This window comes from Cervus elaphus, chromosome 12, assembly GCF_910594005.1.
Source record: "Cervus elaphus chromosome 12, mCerEla1.1, whole genome shotgun sequence".
Lineage (NCBI taxonomy): Eukaryota > Metazoa > Chordata > Mammalia > Artiodactyla > Cervidae > Cervus > Cervus elaphus.
Window position 1 is genome coordinate 40,114,982 of NC_057826.1, and position 19,276 is coordinate 40,134,257.

Consider the following 19,276-nt stretch of genomic DNA (forward strand, 5'->3'; position numbering starts at 1 on the left):
TTACTTAGAGACGCCCAAGCACCTGGTCTTCATTCGCGCCGAGAAACCGGTCTTGCCCTAACTCCTTGCCCCTCACTTCACCATCTGGTGCAGTGTCCCGCGCCCACTACGCTCCCCACGCCTGAATTCCAGTTCTCAGTTGCAACACACAGAATCCCTCACTTTCCCCAACCTTAAGAGATTTTTCGCCTTTACCCGATTCTCTAAGGTGATGGGTGCCTGCTTCCCCATCACCTTAACAGCCTGAGTCTTCTTGCTTACTAGGTCCCGCCTTGTTTGAATGTGTGTTTCTTTACTGATGAAATGACATATTTTCCACGTTTATTTACTACCTGAATTTCCTCAAGTGTGAATGTTCTTGTCACTTAGATATTGTTGTTCAGTCGCCAAGTCATGTCTGACTCTGCAGCACGCCAGGTATCCCTGTTAACCTGTTTTCTTCTTTTTTAAATTTAATTGGAGGCTAATTACCTTACAATATTGTAGTGGTTTTTGCCATACATTGACATGAATCAGCCATGGGTGTACATGTGTTCCCCATCCTGAACTCCCCCCCACCTCCCTCCCCATCCCATCCCTCAGGGTCATCCCAGTGCACCCTGTCTCATCCATGGAACCTGGACTGGCAACCTCTTCACATATGGTAATATACATGTTTCAATGCTATTCTCTCCAATCATCCCACCCTCGCCTTCTCCCACAGAGTCCAAAAGTCTGTTCTTTACATCTGTGTCTCTCTTGCTGTCTCACATATAGGGTCATTGTTACCATCTTTCTAAATTCCATATATATGTGTTAATATACTGTATTAGTGTTTTTCTTTCTGACTTCACTCTGTATAATAGGCTCCAGTTTCATCCACCTCATTAGAACTGATTCAGATGTGTTCTTTCTAACAGCTGAGTAATATTCCATTGTGTATATATACCACAGCTTTCTTATCCATTCGTCTGCCTATGGACATCTAGGTTGCTTCTGTGTCCTAGCTGTTGTAAACAGTGCTGTGATGAACATTAGGGTACACATGTCTCTTTCAATTCTTAACCTGTTCTTTTAAGACCATGCAGCCCAGTGTGCAGTAAAGCTCTCTACTATGTCTAACCTCCTGGGGTAAATGGTTCCAGTGAATTATCAAGGAGGGAGCTAGTAGCAGCAGATTCACACATCCTTTTAACCCTTTCCCATATATACTAGTATGGAGTAAAAGGACTGTTAAAGGTTGCTCATAACCTGACTAGCTGCCTCTGGCTACCTCCACCATCCCACCCCTGGATGCCCATACTGACCCCTGTAACCCAAGCATAAGGGTCTGGCACATAATAGGTACTTAACCCATAGCAACAGGTGAATGAAATCTCTGGTCAGGCTGCCCCTGATTCCCAGAGTGGTATTGTTTTGCTTATTTCTTTCACCTCTACTGAGTTGCCCACTCCCCCCCGCTACTCAATCTTCAAGATAGAGGAGTACCTCCTCTGAAGTCTTTCATGACACACGCTTCCCTTCCTTGGTAGAAATGATCTTTCTCCACCCTGGACACAGTGTACATCTCTTACTATAATCCTTAATATCTAATATAGTCAGTTGCTATGTGATTGTTTCACCAAGTCCAACAATATCTAAAGACACTATTTGCTTTGTGGCCCCTGGTAAGCAATCAAAACAAATTTGATTAATGAGTAAATGAATGAACAAATAAAATGAAGCCTTTTTGTTTCAGAAAAAGCAAATAAAAGGCATTCGGGTAAATGGCAGTTGTCGAAATCTGAGCCAAGGTGTGTAAGAACTAGGCTTATGGGCTTTCCGTGTCTCACCACAGTCCATCAGCAAGGTGCTTGTAATGTCCCAAGTTAAGGGTTAAGATGAAATGTTACAGCAAGAATGCTAAGGGATCCCTATCCATAAATAGCTGTTTCTTAGATGGAAGGGAAAAAAAAAAAGATGTTAAGGGAGAGGAAGCACATGAAGGGACAGTGTTTTTTATCCCTTACGTAGCGCTTTACGCATTGGTAACTTCCTTTACAGACACTAACTCATTTTTCCTCACAACAATCCCGTGAGGGGCTAGTACAGGTTTTAGGATACTGTTTAACAGTAGAAGAGGAGAAGGAAATGGCAACCCACCCCAGTATTCTTGCCTGGAGAATCCCATGGATGGAGGAGCCTGGTAGGCTACAGTCCATGGGGTCGCAAAGAGTCGGACAAGACTGAGCAATTTCACTTCACTAACAGTAGAAGAAACTGACCAAAAAAATAATAATTAAGTGACTTGTTCAAGGTTACACAGTTCATGTGAAACAGAGACAGAATTTGAATCCAACTCCTTTATCTCGAAATTCAGATCTCATCACTATATATAAAAGTGAAACTTAAGCACTTAAATTACAAAAGATGAAAAACAAAGAATAAGTCAGAGCTCCTTGCCTCTAAAAATGGATTTGAGTGGAGTTATGGACATATTATGGGCTTCCCAGGTGGTAAAGAACTGGGTTAACTGGTAAAGCTGGTGGTAAAGAACCCGCCTGCCAATGCCAGAGTCATTAAGAGATGAAGGTTGGATCCCTGGGTCAGGAAGATCCCCTGAAGGAGGGCATGGCAACCCACTCCAATTTCCTGCCTAGAAAACCCCATGGACAGAGGAGACTGGTGGGCTGTAGTCCAAAGGGTCACAGAGTCAGACACAAATGAGGCGACTTAGCATGGACACACGCATGGATGTATTATAATCAACACTATTTTCCTGACTGTCTATCATGTTTAATTCCTGGTCTATGTGCTTGAATATAAAGTGGGAGGCATGACCCCAGCCGCCCTCCATACTCTGAGGTGCAAGATGCTTATATAAAAAGACCAGTGATAACACAAAAAAAAGTAGTTTATTACATGCAATATGAGTAGATAGTACTAATCTGGGGAAAAGTAAGCATATAAGGAATGATCTCTCAGGGAAAGTTCCTGGAATAAGAGGAAAAGTTAACAGGCAAGCTGATTAGCAAGGGTGGTTGCAATAGGAAGGGTTCAGTTCAGTTCAGTTCGGTCGCTCAGTCATGTCCGAGTCTTTGCAACCCCATGAGCCACAACACGCCAGGCCTCCCTGTCCATCACCAACTCCCGGTAGTCAGTACAAATAAAAGATTCTTATATTTAAAGGTAAGACTGGAGAAATAGGCTGAAATAAGATAGCCAAAAGAAAAGTGTAAAGTGTGGACAAATAAAAAAGGCATGCTACAGAGTTAAGGTGTGGTAAGGCACAAGGAATGCATTTAACATGTCCAGAGAAACACAAGCACACAGAGCCATTCTGGGGTAATAAAGACAAACATGAAGAAAGAGAGAAAAAATTCCAGGGGCCTTGAATGGTTCAAAGATTATTTATAGAATGTTGGCTGCTTTGGGTCAAATGTTGGGTCAAATGCCTTGCATTCTGACACACCTGTGAGCTGGGAGGAACTCTACCAAACTCCTTTACATTTCAAGGGGAAATGACTGTTGTGATGTGGTCCCTCTGATTCAGATCATTTAGGAAGGTGCAGCTAAGCCATCATTCCTTTCTATTTCCTACCTTCTCTTTGGTGTCAGAGCTATCAGGTCATCCCGTAATAAGGAGTACTATCCTCAAAAGAGCACTGAACTTAAAGAAGATCCAAGTTCAAGTTTCAGCTCTCCTACCTACTAGCTTTTGTTCACTATTTAATCCTTCTGTGCCTCAAAGGTCTTATTTGAAAATAGAAGCGATAATATCTACTTTGCAGAATTGTAACAAGGATGAAATAAGATTGTGTGAAAGAGCTTCTAAAATGTAGAAACACTATTCAACAGGGTTATTTGAGGAATATCAGATTTTTATTTGTAGTATTATATATTCAAGAGTATTTTTTGAGCATCCATTAATCGTTCCTTATTAAGCAGCTTATCAAGGAATCTACGCCTGCTCTCAGCCACTATTACCTCCCCACCACTCCAAGACCTGGCCATACCTGACTGGGTCAAAGGTGAGCACCAGACCCAAGCTGAGCCAATCATATTTCCTTCCCAGACAACAGAAATAAAACTCCATGAAACTGAGTCAGGTTTGTAACCCTATAGAAGAGAAGCAGATTTTTATTACACTTTCTGTATTTTACGGGAAATATATCACTTCCATAACTGTGTCATGTATATAGTGCAAACTCAAAACTTACGATCATGAATTTCTGCCACTCAGAGCCATAGATCTGCCTGGTTCCTGCACTTTGTGAAGCCTGACAGGTCACCTTTTCCTTGGTTCTGTGATAATCTGAACCTTAAAATATCTTGACTTGAGCAAGCTTGGGTCATATAGAGTTTGAACAGTGTTCCCCCGAGTTTTGTGACCACTCAGAACTTGTAGATTAAAAAGAAGTACGAAAACAAGATTATAAAAATGGTGTCTTATATGCCTACATAACATGTTCAATGGATATTAACAAAATGCAACATAATGATACCATTTAGAAGAAATCATAGGATTTATTAAAAATGTTAATGTATTTGAGCACTTAGATATTATTGTCCAGTAATGGGATACAAATTTAAAGTTATTTGATATTCTATCTTAGGTCAGGTTGGGATGAAAATTTGAGTGCAAATGATTTACTAAGGAAGGGCTTCCAGAGAAAGTGGTTAGGGACTGAGGAAGCTGGACAGGGCAGGGGGAGAAGCCAGGAAGGGGTGTGCTCTCAGGAGCAGTGCTTGCCCCAGCCCGACCCCCTAGGGAGCTCTAGCGTGTAATCAGGGTGGGGTAATGGGCTGAGTTTTTCTGCTCCTGCACCAGGGAAGGGAAGAGGAAGCCCAGAAGCACTTCTGGCTCTGGGTAACCCAAAGCAGCTCGCCTGAGGTTGTCCTTAGAAGGAACAGAGTCACTTGTGCAGGCAGTTAGGAGCAAAACACACAGAAATGGCTCAGCAGATCTGAGGGGTTCTGGACAGTCCATGTCTGCCATTCTCTGATCTTATTAATGTGTCTCTGGAGAAGATACCAAACATTTACATTTGAGTAGGAAATGGAGGTGGTCTCATGCAGCTCAGCCAAATGACCCCTCCCAGTCCTAGAATGATGGGACCTAGGACTACCAAGATGATCCAACCACTATGTTCTGTGGATTCAGTATAGTCAGTGAATTGGCCAAGGGTTAAAGTGGCAATCTTCCTACAATCTCTTGCCATATCTTTTTTACTCCCAAACTATTTTTTTTTTTTACTTAAACTTTTTATTTGGAGAAAATCAGAGTCATATGCAATTGTAAGAAATAATACAGGGAGATCTCCTATAAGCTTTATCCAGCTTCCACCAATGATAATATCTCACAAAACAGTAGTATAATAAGACAGCCAAGATACCCACACTGTTACAGTCAAGATTCAAAACAATTCCATCATACAAGGATCCCTCATGTTGCCTTTTCCAACTGTGTCTACTTCCCTCTCTCCTACTGACTCCATTTCTATACTTTTATAAAAACATTTCAAGAATGTTATGTAAATGTAACTCTATGGTACTTAACTTTTGGGGATTAGTTTTTTCTTGCTCTGCCTAAATCTCTACAGATCATCTAAGTGGTTATGTGTATCTCATTCCTTTTCACTATTGAGTATTGTTCCATGGATGACAGTTTGTGTAATATTTACACAACTTTACAGTTGTGTAAAGTCCTACCATCTGGGACTTTTCCAGTTGTAGGTCATTAAAAACAAAGCTAATATGAACGTTCCTGTACAAATTTTTGTGGGACCATAAGTTTTTATTTCTGTATGACCAATGCCATGGAGTACAATTTATTGGGCTGAATGTAAGTTCCATGTTTAGTTTTTTAATAAACTACCAAACTGCTTTCCAAAGTGGCTGTACTATTTTACATTCTCACCAGGAATGCACACGTGATCTACTTTCTTTTCATCCTAGCCAACACGGTGTTGTCATTATTTTTCACTTACTCATTTTGTTATGTGTGTAATAAGATCTCATTGTGATTTTAACTTGCATTTCCCTACTAGCTAAGGTACATCTGAAAGTTCTAAATTCATGTACTGCTGAAACCTAGCTTTGAGCATGACATTGCTAGCGTGTGAATAAGCCCAACTGAAATAAGGCAACTTCACATGCTTCTTGTCATCTATGTATCTTCAGTGAAATATCTATGCATTTTTTTGCCCATTTTCTAATTAGGATTTTTACTGTTGACTTTTTTGAGTTTTATATATTCTAGATATGTGGTTTGAAAATATTTCCTCCCAGTCCATAGCTTGTCCTTTATCCTCTTAACAGAACTTTCAGAGAGCAGAAATTTGCACTTTTGATGAAATGCAACATAACAGTTTTCCCTTTAATGGATCATGTCTAAGGACTCATATCCTCAAGATTTTCCTCTGTGTTCTTTTTTCCTAAAAGTTATCATGGTTTTACATGTTACAGTTAAGTTGATAATCCATATGAGTGAATACTTACATAAAGTGTGAGCTTCTTTCTTACGCCTACAGATGTACCATTGCTCCAGCATCATTTGCTGAAAGGCTATCCTTTGCCCACAGAGTATAACGCCCCTTAGCCTCCTCCCAGTGGAGTCCCCAGGGCTGGTTAAAAGCCCCTGATCTGTAGGCCACAGCTCCTAAGAGGCAGCCCTTTCACAGGACTCTCTCTCTCCAGATTCTGTTACTGCTCCCTCCCCTTACTCCTCCACTGGCTGAAGAGCACTGCCTCCTCCCTTGCGGTTTCCCATACTCTGCCCAGACCTTTGTAAATAGTCCCTTTATTAAACTTTTCTCCAGTTACCCAATTTAAGTGAGCCATCTGTTTCCTGTCAGGTCCCTGACACATTCTATAAATGATAAATTTTCCAAATCCCAAGCATCAGACATATTCTGTCAATTGTCATAAATCAATAATCATTTATTTTTTTGAAAAGTTGTTTACAGATATTTATACGCAAATGGATTTCTGCTTTAAGACAGATGAAGATAAGAATGTGACATTAAAATAGCATGCAATCAAACTTCTTTTGTTGTTTCATTTTCTTTTAACTGTGCCTGTTGCTGTAAGCGCGGTATTTGCCCATTTAACTATTTATACCATTACAGTCAAATACTGATCAGATATGTGTACTGCTCCCATCAGTCATACTCTTTGCATCTAATAGCATCAAGAACTCTTTCCTGCCACCCAACCAAGTTATCACTCTGCTCAACCAGAATGAGACCACAACCCTGTTAAGGTAATTAGATCACCCATAAATTTCGCTGATTTATACCCATGCTGATCCCCTTTACGAGGACAAAAAATCAAGAATTATGATGTATGCAAAATTGAGGAAAAATACATTATTTTCTAGTTGTAGAAAAGAAAACGACATATTGAAGAAGCCAATGACAGTGTAAGTAAAATAAAAGCATAAACCTTCACATAATTAGAGTTCAGTGTGCTTGATTTCTGATGATTTCTATCCAAAAGAAGTTTCTCATATTTTATTTAAAATTTAGCAAATATTTCACAATTGCAAAGATTTATCTACATAGCCAAAGTGAAGTGGAATTAAGGCAATTGTCTAGATAACTCATGATAAAAAAAATTCTAAAGTAATGGCCATATCTCTATATGCAAAGCTGTTTTCTGCTACTCAAAATAACCAAATCTACTTCTACCACCAATACTTACATTTTTCCAAAGTTCCAATGTTTTTAACTGAAAGGCTGCAGATCTCTGCTATCTGAATGACGAACTCAGTGAGTACAGACACAGACTAAAGGAAAAAACTGGTTTCCAGATTAATTATACAGACTGGTTATCAACATTAACCCCCAATAAAGGGAAAATTTGCTTTTTATAAACTCATATTATGTTAGAGCTAAAATGGACCTCTGAATTTACCTAGTCCAGCTCCCTCATTTTATAGACAAGGAATCTGGAGTCCAGACAGATTCAGCAATTTGCTCAAGGTCATACTGAGACCAAGTCCAGTGCTTTAACCTACACAACGGTTCATTACCTCATCAGTTTACCAAGCGTGCCAACATGTGGCAAACCTTTCAACTTTTTCATTCAGTGTTTTCTCCCTGGTACATTTTGTCTGGTCATATCTAGAAAAGGTGCTAAGGATACATGTAGATGAGGGACTATGAGTCAGTCACCGCCAATCAAGGTGATATTTCCCCATACTTTAAAATAAATTTAGCACTTTAAATAAGAATAAAACCAATATGGAGACTGACCATGAAGAACTGGTTTGTCAGTTTTTTAAATCCATGCACTCATGAGCTCTTTTTGGAAGTCGGGGGAGTGAGGGGCAGGGGGAAGGAGGGAGAAATGCAATGAAACCAGAAATGACTGATACATTTGGCTTCTTTAGCTTGTCATATGTTACATGCAAACAGTCCAAATAGCAAAGATTGAGAAATACTAGGCCAAAGAAGCTGGGCTCCAACCATTTAACTAGCAAATGGGACAGGCCAATGAAACAGACCAGTGCTTTCAGTGGCCTTTCATTTGATTCCACTGGCATAGACACAGTCCAAATTCAATGTCAAATTTATTTTAACATTGCAGTGAAAGTGCTGCTAAATAGAAAATAAAGTCAGTGACTATTAAGCAAATTGCTTCTTATTTTTATAACAAGGAAAAACTCTTTTGGCAAATGGTTCTATAGTTATAGAATATGAAGACATTTGGAACTTATTTCCCCAATATGAAAATGTCCCCAAATTATCAAGTTGAAAGGCACGTACCACTGCCCCAGCAGTTCATTCAAGTTGTCTTTAGCATGTAAAATTTTAATTGTGCTTTTAGCTTGTTATCAACACAATATGGCCTTACAAAGTGACATCCGTGCATATGTATAATTTCTTTTCAAATGGACACATCCTCTTCCCCTTTTCTGATTTTCACTCTCTGAAGATCAATTTTTGTTAGCTCTTTGTTTTATAAAGGACCTAGTCCATGATGGTCTCAGAAAGATACACTTCACAGTTTGTGCTCTAATGTACCTAGAAACCAAATTTGAATTATCTTTGTGTCCTAATACAAAATGAACTTTCCTGAAGCATCAGTGTGATGGTACTTCCAAACGGTCATTTGTTGGAATGCAAAAGTCCTGGATTATTATCTTTTCTCACTGGTTGTTTAAGGCTTACTTCACTTCCAGAAGAGATGATTGGCAAACTATTATCCATGTGATATCTGATAAGGTGGCCAACATTATCAAATACATGATCCTTGGTCCTCACCTTGAAAAGGAAATACAAATGTATTTAGGCAAAATCATAACAGTTCTTCTGAAAGGGATAAACAACCACAGGGTAAAAACAGACATATCCTTGAATAGAATAACTGGCTGAACAAAGAAAAGTAAAGGTACTTTTCAATTCTGTATCCTTTAGTAAACTATTTCCTCATTCCCAATTATCTTTTTAAAGAAACTGTCATTCCCAGTCAGGAAAATGGTAAACACTTGTCACCTAATCCAAATTTGCAACCAACTTCTTTGCCATGTTACTTTCTGACACATTCTATCATGTCCCTATTCGTATACATGTTTGCGTCATAAACGTATGACCACCTCTGCTGTCTTTGGGTTAGCGTGACATATCGTTATCCATCCTTTCACTTTCAGCCTAAATGTGACCTTAAATCTAAAGTGAGTCTCCTATAAATAGCATACATATTGTTGGATCTTGTCTATTCAGTTATCCATCCAGCTGTTCTGCATCTTTTGTTTGGAAAGTTTAATCCATTTATGTTTGAAGTAATTTTTTATAGAGAAGGACTTACTATTTTGTTACTTTTTCTGAACTGGCTCATTTCTGTCTACAGGCACGCTCTGCTCTAGCCCTACCTCTTCTGGTTTAACATTATTCTACTGCTCTATTTGCTCCTGTGATTCCATCCCTATGCTCCAAATGTCCACCTTGAAAATGTCTGGCCTCTTTCAAGGTTCATCGTACATGTCAGATCCTGCAAAATAGCCTTTTCAGTCAGCCTCAACCAGAGCACCCCCTCTATCCTGAGAAACACCATAATGCTTTGGCTGAACCATTCTCACGCTATTCATCCTTAATTATTTAAGCATCTGTTTTATGAAATTACAAGCACCCTGAAAGTAAAGTCTCTGTGTGATACTCAGCAAGTTAACTGTGAATCCCTGTACTTCTATGCAGTAGGTATTAATTTAATTCACTGAATTAGGGGCAGAAAGAGGCTGCCCTTTAAGTGATCCTCTAGGGTGACTCCCACTCAAACTCCTCCATTAGCCTCTATTTACCACTTCCTGCTCCAGCTGGAGGGTTCAAGACAAAGTAAACCCTTAACCTGAAACATTCCTCAGTATCAGGTTTTAGACCTATCATTCAAGGTAACCTGAGTCACAAGTCTGTGAAATTGTAGTGTGGGTCAATGATACCTTGCCTTCAGGATCCACCAGGAGAAGATGTTTTGCCTGGCCTCCCTGTAGCCCACTCAGCACATACTGGCCAGGAGACGTTGCACTCTCTCGAACTAAAAAGTCCCCATCCTTCACCAAAAGGCTCTCTGCCGCTTTCCTGCTCAGCTTGCCGTGGTAGCAGTCTTCATTCCGCAGCTGCTGCTTAATGTGCGGCAAAGAATGTGAGCTGGCAGGCTGGGCCGTGGCACCTGGCTGAACAGTTTCTGGTGCCTCTGAAGTCAAAAAACAGAGATACCACCAAGTTACCTCCTCATCCATCCTTTCATTCAGTCATTCATTCATTCAGAAAATAAAACTTGAGGCCCTACTGTGTGCCAGGTACTTTTTAAATAGTGCTATTTCTAGAACAATTGGGGTTTTTGTTTCCAGAACTTCCAACGGGCTCTAATTTAATGGTAGATCCAAACATTGCCTTTGGCTTCTGTTACAGGGAAAGGCTTGCCCAGGTGCAGGAGTTTTCCTTTCAAATGAGAAATGGAACTGACCCATGAGAACTGCTTTCATAATGCAGAGAGAGGCACTTTATGTCCCAAGGGCTGTAGGTTAAGGAGAAAGAGGTTTAAGCTGTACCTGGATTATAGATAACTTCTAAAACATTCCCAGATGCTTTGAAAATGCCTACAGTAACTTGTGCTATGCCCACTTTTAGCATCTAGTTTTTTCTTTTAACCCAAATTACCAATGTGTTTCTGAGATGCTTCTGTCCAAAAGCTTTAAAGCTATGCTAAAGCTCACAGCATTCCTATTAAATGACCACTCCGCTGTTTTTGTAATTCACCTCCCTGGATGAAGCAGAATTAATCAAGTAGAAGAAGGTAAAACACCAGAGAAGTATGGCCTGAGGCAAGAATAAATGCTATCCAAAGTTGAGAGCCCTGGGGATTAAGAAGGTACATTCAGGTAGCCCGTTACAGTATTATTGGTACTCACAGTAATAACAATTATTACGTAGTTCCCATTTATTGAGTATGATAGATACTGCTCAATGCTTTACATGGATTACCCTCAAAATTAGACAGGAAGGAAATGGATCTTTAAAAAGATTAAATGACTTGCCCAAAGTCACACCGCTAATATGTTGTAGATCTGGGATTTGAAACGAGATCTGTCATCAGAGCCCAGGTTCTTAATCACCACACTCTAAGACCCTTGGTTTAGGTGAGAAAATCTTTTCATTTTCAAAACTGGTCCAACCACTCTACAAAGGTCCCTAAGTAGATAGCAAGGTCATCAGGATGATATACATCTCCAGAAGCAATAACACAAAATTCTTAGGTCTGAATCCAGATAAAAATTGTCTGTTTATTTTTTTGGCCACACTGCACAGCATGTAGGATCTTAGTTCCCTGACCATAATCAAACCCATGCCCCTGCAGTGGAAGGGCAGAGTCCTAACCACTGGACTTCCAGGGGATTCCCAAAAGTTGTATGTTTAATATAGCAAATTTACTAGGAAAATAACCACAGAAATCAGATTTTGTCTTTTTAAGTGCAAAGGATCTTTTGCATAGAAGCTAGATTTCTCTTTATAAACGCAAAGGAATGTTTATATGCCCTTATGCAAGGCTCTCACAAATGAGAAATCCTCTTGACTTTAAGTTTTACAAGTTACACAAGACAAGTGCCCTGTGGACATAATCCAATCTCCTGTTAATACATTCTAGGTTTTTCCCTATTTAAGAACATCTCTCTGTATATCACAATTTCAACACAGTATTCACAAATATATATTTTTGAAAATGTCTTTAGTCTGTATCTAATGGCTAAAGATATTCTTCTCTACAAACAATCAGGCTCTATCTATTGTTAGCAGAAAAAAGGCTGAAGGAATGTGTCCAGATTTGATGAATAATACTCGTAGTTGGCCTTAGCATTGCCTGCTTTCAGGCATAATAGAGAACTTCTGATGAGTAGCTGTCTGTTTGTTTGTATAAGCAACAGATAAAGTGTTATGTGAGTGTGAGGGAGATGCATAAAGAGTGTGTCTAGGCACACACATCTTAGTGCATGATGGCTTTGGTTTATTCTGTGGTTGTGGAGTGCTCTCGGACAAGGACAAAACAAAACAAAAGAAAAACAGACATTATATCATCTTGAAAAGAGGCAATAGATCATGGGTCAGCCTGGGGATATGGACATTATTTTCCTAACATAGTTTCCCAAATTATTACAGTTTCAATCATCCAAACATTTGTTAAAAATTTAACTTTCCTAAAAGTTATAAAAGAAAAAGGATAAAAGTGATACCACTTAAATACAAAGGATCATAAGAGACTAAACAATTATATGCCAACACAATGGATAACTTAGAAAAAAATGGATAGATTCCTAAAAACATACAACCCATCAAGCCTGAATCATGAAGAAATAAAATATTTGAACAGAGGAATTACTAGCAAGAAAATTGAACAACTAATCAAAACCATCCAACAAAAAAAGTCCACAACCAGATGGCTTCACTAGTGAATTCTACCAAACATTTAAAGAGTAATTAATGTCAATTTTTCTCAATCCCATCCAAAAAATAGGAGGGGACATTTCCAAACTCATTTTACAAGGCCAGCATTACCCTTAATACCAAAACCAAACAAGGACACCACAAGAACAGAAAATTACAGGCGAATATCACTGATGAATATAGATATATCCTCAACGAAATACTAACTCACCAAAATCAACAATAAATTCAACAATAAATTAAAACAATCAAGTGGGATTTAATTCAGGTATAAGGAGAGTTCAACATCCACAAATCAATGTGACATACACATTAACAAAATGAAAGATAAAAACCATATGATCACCTCAATAGAGGCAGAAAAGGCATTTGACAAAATTTAATATCCATTCTGATAAAAAACTCTCAACAAACTCAAAAAACAAAAAACTCAGTATAGAGGCAACATGCATCAACATAGTAAAGGCCATATATGATAAGTCCATAGCTAATATCATGCTTAATGGTAAAAAGCACAAAGTTTTTCCTGTAAGATCAGGAACAAGGATGCCCATTCTCACTACTTTTATTCTACACAGTATTGGACGTCCTAACCAGAGCAATCAGGCAAGGAAAAAAATACATCCAAATCAGAAAGGAAGACGTAAAACTGTCTTATTTGCAGGTGACATTATATACAGAAAACAATAAAAACTCCACCAGAAATAAAACTACTAGAATAAACAAATTCAGTAAAATTACAGGATACAAATTAATACACAAAAATTAGTTTCATTTCTATACACTAAAAGGAACCAGAGATCAAACTGCCAATATCCGCTGGATCATTGAAAAAGCAAGAGAGTTCCAGAAAAACATCTATTTCTGCTTTATTGACTATGCCAAAGCCTTTGACTCTGTGGATCACAATAAACTGTGGAAAATTCTGAAAGAGATGGGAATACCAGACCACCTGACCTGCCTCTTGAGAAACCTGTATGCAGGTTAGGAAGCAACAGTTAGAACTGGACATGGAACAACAGACTGCTTCCAAATAGGAAAAGGAGTATGTCAAGGCTGCATATTGTCACCCTGCTTATTTAACTTATATGCAGAGTACATCATGAGAAACACTGGGCTAGAAGAAGCACAAATTGGAATCAAGATTGCTGGGAGAAATGTCAATAACCTCAGATATGCAGATGACACAACCCTTATGGCAGAAAGTGAAGAAGAACTAAAGAGCCTCTTGATGACAGTGAAAGAGGAGAGTGAAAAAGATGGCTTAAAGCTCAGCATTCAGAAAACTAAGATCATGGCATCTGGTCCCATCACTTCATGGCAAATAGATGGGGAAACAGTAGAAACAGTGGCTGACTTTATTTTGGGGGGCTCCAAAATCACCGCAGATGGTGATTGCAGCCATGAAATTAAAAGACACTTACTCCTTGAAAGGAAAGTTATGACCAACCTAGACAGCATATTAAAAAGCAGAGACATTACTTTGCCAACACAGGTCCATCTAGTCAAGGCTATGGTTTTTCCAATAGTCGTGTATGGATGTGAGAGTTGGGCTATAAAGAAAGCTGAGTACCGAAGAATGGATGCTTTTGAACTGTGGTGTTGGAGAAGACTCTTGAGAGTCCCTTGGACTGCAAGGAGATCCAACCAGTCCATCATAAAGGAGATCAATACTGGGTATTCATTGGAAGGACGGATGTTGAAGCCGAAACTCCAATACTTTGGCCACATGATGCAAAGAGCTGACTCATCTGAAAGGACCCCAATGCTGGGAAAGATTGAAGGCAGGAGGAGAAGGAGACGACAGAGGATGAGATGGCTGGATGGCATCACCGACTCAATGGATATGGGTTTGGGTAAACTCCAGGAGTTGATGATGGACATGGAAGCCTGGCGTGCTGTGATTCATGGGGTCACAAAGAGTCGGACACGACAGAGCGACTGAACTGAACTATACGCTATACAATAAACTATTATATAGAGAAATTAGGAAAACAACCCCATTTACAATAATGTCTAAAAAAAAGATACTTAAGAATAAATTTAACCAAGGAAGTGAAAGATCTGTACACTGAAAACTATGACATTGATGAAAAAAACTGAAGACACCAACAAATGGAAAGAAATTCTGGGCTCATGAGTTAGAAGAATATTTTTTAAATGTTCATACTACCCAAAGCAATCTACAAATTCAACAGAATCCTTATCAAAATTTTAATGGGATTTTTCACACAAGAAGAACAGACAATTCCCCAAATTTGTAGGGAACCACAAAAGATCTCAAATAACCAAAGCAATCTTGTGAAAGATGGATAAAGCCGAAGGCATCATGTGTCCTAATTTCAAACTATATTACAAAGCTGGAAGATCCCCTGGAGAAGGGAATGGCAACCCACTCCAGTATTCATGCCTGGAGAATCCTATAGACAGAGGAGCTTGACAGGCTACAGTCCACGGGGTCACAGAGAGTCAAACACGACTGAGCAGCTAACACTAACAACATAGTAGTCAAGATAGTAGGGTACTGGCATAAAAACAGACACATAGATCAACGGGACAAAACAGAGAGACAAGAAATCAATCTATACATACCGGGTCAATTAATTTCCAACGAAAGAGCCAAGAACACACAACAGGGACAGGATAATTTCTTCAATAATGGTGCAGGAAAACTGGACAACCACACGCAAAAGAATGAAACTGGATGCCCATCTTGTACCATTCACAATAATCAACTCAAAATGGATTAAAGAATTTTTCACCTAGTTCTATGTCCCTGGATATGTTCCAGTGTCTCCTAGTTCATACTCTATGATAACTTAAATAGAATTTGTATCCTGCTGTTTTGTGAAAATTATATAAATCTTAATTATGTTGAATTGGTTCATGGTGCTTTTCAGGCCTACCATATCCTTCTACTTTTCTGTATATTCATTCTGTTAATTTTTGAGAGTTTGATATTGAAACTCCAATGAAAAATCTTTCTCCTGTAAACGTGTTATCATACTTTCATAATTTAAAAAGTAAAAAAGAAAGAGAAAAACGAATTAAAGACTTGAACATAAAACTCTGAGAAGAAAACAAGGGGTAAGCTCCTTGACATCAATCTTGGCAATGGTTGTCTGGGTTTGACACCAAAAACAAGGGCAACAAAAGCAAAAACAAACAAGTGGAACTACTTCAGACCAAAAGTCTGCACAGTAAAGGAAACCATCAAAGAAAAGGCAACCTACAAAATGGAAAAAATATTTGCAAATCATCTATCTGATGAATTAATATCCAAAATATATGAACACATGCAACTCAACATCAAAAAGTAAACAATCTGATTTAAAAATGGGCAGAGAAACTGAATAGACATCTCTCCAAAGAAAACACACCAATGGCCAACAGGTACATGTAAAGGTGCTCAATATCACTAATCGCTAAGAATATGCAAATCAAAACCACAATGAAATATCACCTCACACTGGTTAGAATGGCTATCATCAAAAAGACAAGAGATAAGTGTTGATGAGAAAAGAGAACCCTTGTGCACTGTTGGTGAGAATGAATGTAAACTGATGCAGCCATATGGAAAAGAGTTTGGAAGTTCTTCAAAAACAATTTTTTTAAAAAAAATTGCCATATGATCTAGCAATTCTACTTTTTGGTGTATATCTAAAGGAAATGAAATCATTATCTCAAAGAGATATCTATATCCCCATGTGCACTGCAGCATTATTTACAATATCCAAGACATGGAAATAATCTTAAGTATTCCACTGACAGATGAACAGATGAAGTAATACACAGTGGGACATTATTCAGCCATAAAAAAGAAGGAAGTCTTGCCAACTGCAACAAGGATAGACCTTGAAGGCATTATGCTAAATGAAATAACACAGAGAAAGACAGACACTATGTGATCTGACTTATATGTGAAATCCCAAAAAACAGAACTCACAGAAAGAGAAAACAGATTGATGACTGCCAGAAGCAGAGAGTGAGGGATGGGGGAAATGGTAAAAAAGGTATTATCTTACAGTATGTAAGACAAAGGAAAAACTACATGTCTATTAAGATATATTACAAAGCCACAGTAATTCATACATAGTAATCAATATACTGGTAAACAACAAGTGGGCCAATGTAAAAAGAATAAAGGCCCAGAAAGAGATTCCCATACATAGGAGGAATCTAGTAAAATGGAGACTGGCATGAGAAAAAGAAAATTATTTAGTTAATGTCATTTGGAAAATTAGATCACTTAGATAAAATTAAGCTAGATCCCTATATCTCATAGAAAATATAAAGTTTAGGTGAAATAAATAATTTATTTGGAAATAAAACTACAAAGGCAATAGAAGAAAACATAGTACAAGCTAAAGAGGAGAAAATTTTAAAAGAGTAGAAGGAAGATATAATAAAGATAAAAATAGAAGTCAACAAAACAGAAAACAAAAAAAAAATAAAATAAAACCTGATTCCTTTGGAAAGAACTAAATTAATAAATCTAAAAACTGATCAAGAAAAAAAGAACACAGAAATTACAAATAACAGGAAAGACAGAAGGCATCCTTCAGGCAATAAAAGGACAATGAAGGAATATTACGAGAAATTTCATGTGGAATTGACTCGAAATGGACTGAATGAAATCCTACTAAGTTTTTAAGGAAGTTACATTGCAAAAGAAATCACAGTCCCTTTTAGTATACGGCTTTTTGCCCAATTGGAGATTGCAGTCTCCAATCTCTCAAGTCCACATCAATAGGAAATAAACTGCACAAGTGGTGAAACCCCAAGAAAGGCACTTTATCCCACATCTACTTTAGATGGACATGCGAAGAATAATAGCAGCAACAACCCAGATGACAGTGGACGTAGAGATTCTTTCTATAATGCTGAACCAGTCCAAGCAAATCTACTTCTCCACTTCTAGCTCAGGCAGTCTTCACAATTACTGCCTGGCAGGATTTGGTAATCACTATGGACCAGTGATTTCCTGTCTGAGCTACCAGGACTCTGTCTGCAATGCAGGAGACCAGGGTTTGATCCCTGGGTTGGGAAGATCACCTGGAGAAGGGCTTGGCAACCCACTCCAGTATTCTTGCCTGGAGAATCCCATGGACAGAGGAATCTGGTGGGCTACAGGTCCAGAGGGTCACAAAGAGCTGGACATGACTGAAGCAACCTTTTTTTTTAATGGACCAGTGACTGCTGTGTGTTTTATTTGCTTCCCTTCTGTGAATGTGGATTTTTATTGCAGCTATTCTTATTCCTCTTATTCCTTAATTTTGGATGTGGAAGGAGGCAGGCAACTTGGCAAATAGGATCCCCATCCAGTCTTGACTGAGAGGACTTCACCATCACCCACATGTCACAGATTTTAGGCAGGATACTATAATTATTTGCTGTATTTGCAAGGTCAAACATTCTATGTGAAAATAAGAGCTCATGGATATTTGAATGGCAGAAAGGTATGCTGTGGCAGGGACAGTTAATTGTGTATCAATATCTATTCTCCCTTCATTACATTATGGAATTCCTTATTTTTAGCTGAGCACATGGCCACCCAGCTAGAGGAACAATAAGCTAGGTATGGCCCCATGTCTAAGTTCTGCCAATGGCAGGTTAGGAACAAATGATGTCTGCCACTTCTGGGTGATGTCCTTTCTTTACTTCCCACTGGTTGAATACAGATGTGATGGCGAGAGTCTGAGCTCTTAGACTAAAGATAGAGGAACTTAGATCAAAGTGAAGTTCTTAGACCAGAGATGGAAGCCAGTGTCGAGATTGGCAAAGCTGTTCTACCAGTCCTCTACCATTTACCTTTGGGGCTACTGGGTAAAATAAATAAACTTCAGTCCTTTTTACACTATAGTATTGAAGGGTGATTTTTTCTTATGGCAGCCAAGACTGAAAACAATAAAAAATAAACAGTTTCAGTACAAATGATTTCCTTCTGCCCTATTTGATCAGAATAAAGATTATGTTAGAGCTTTTCCAATAGCAGTATGACAGGATGAATTGAGGAGCCCCGAAGGCATTTTTAAGATATAATAGGTTCTTGTCTCTGGATTTGTTTTTGTTTTGTTTTAGTGAACTAGTCTGGGCAAGTATGCCTAAAGAAGCTAAAGAGAATATTTGAGGAAGGAAGGAAAGAAACAGGAGGGAACATAGAGGAAATGTTAAAAGGTGTATTTCAGACATTCTGCACAAAATTATGTATAAAGTTATCCTTACTCCATCTTACTGTGGTGGTGGTTTAGTCGCTAATTCATGTCCAACTCTTGTGATGCCACGGACTGTAGCCCGCCAGGCTCCTCTGTCCATGGGATTTTCCAGGCAATAATACTGGAGTGCATTGCCATTTACTTCTCTAGGAGCTCTTCCCA

At 38.7% G+C, this 19,276-nt stretch overlaps 1 protein-coding gene across 1 annotated transcript in view; it reads right to left on the bottom strand.

The window, feature by feature from the left end:
* Positions 1-6,879: 6,879 nt before the first annotated feature.
* The window catches only part of SHC4 (SHC adaptor protein 4), a 123,865-nt gene continuing 111,468 nt past the window's right edge, over positions 6,880-19,276 (bottom strand). The window contains exons 11-12 of the mRNA XM_043920443.1: positions 10,400-10,653; positions 6,880-9,227 (exon numbers count right to left, since the gene is read on the bottom strand). Of these exons, the coding sequence (XP_043776378.1) occupies positions 9,072-9,227; positions 10,400-10,653 (410 nt within the window). The 3' untranslated portion in view covers positions 6,880-9,071. The remainder of the gene's footprint in view (positions 9,228-10,399; positions 10,654-19,276) is intronic.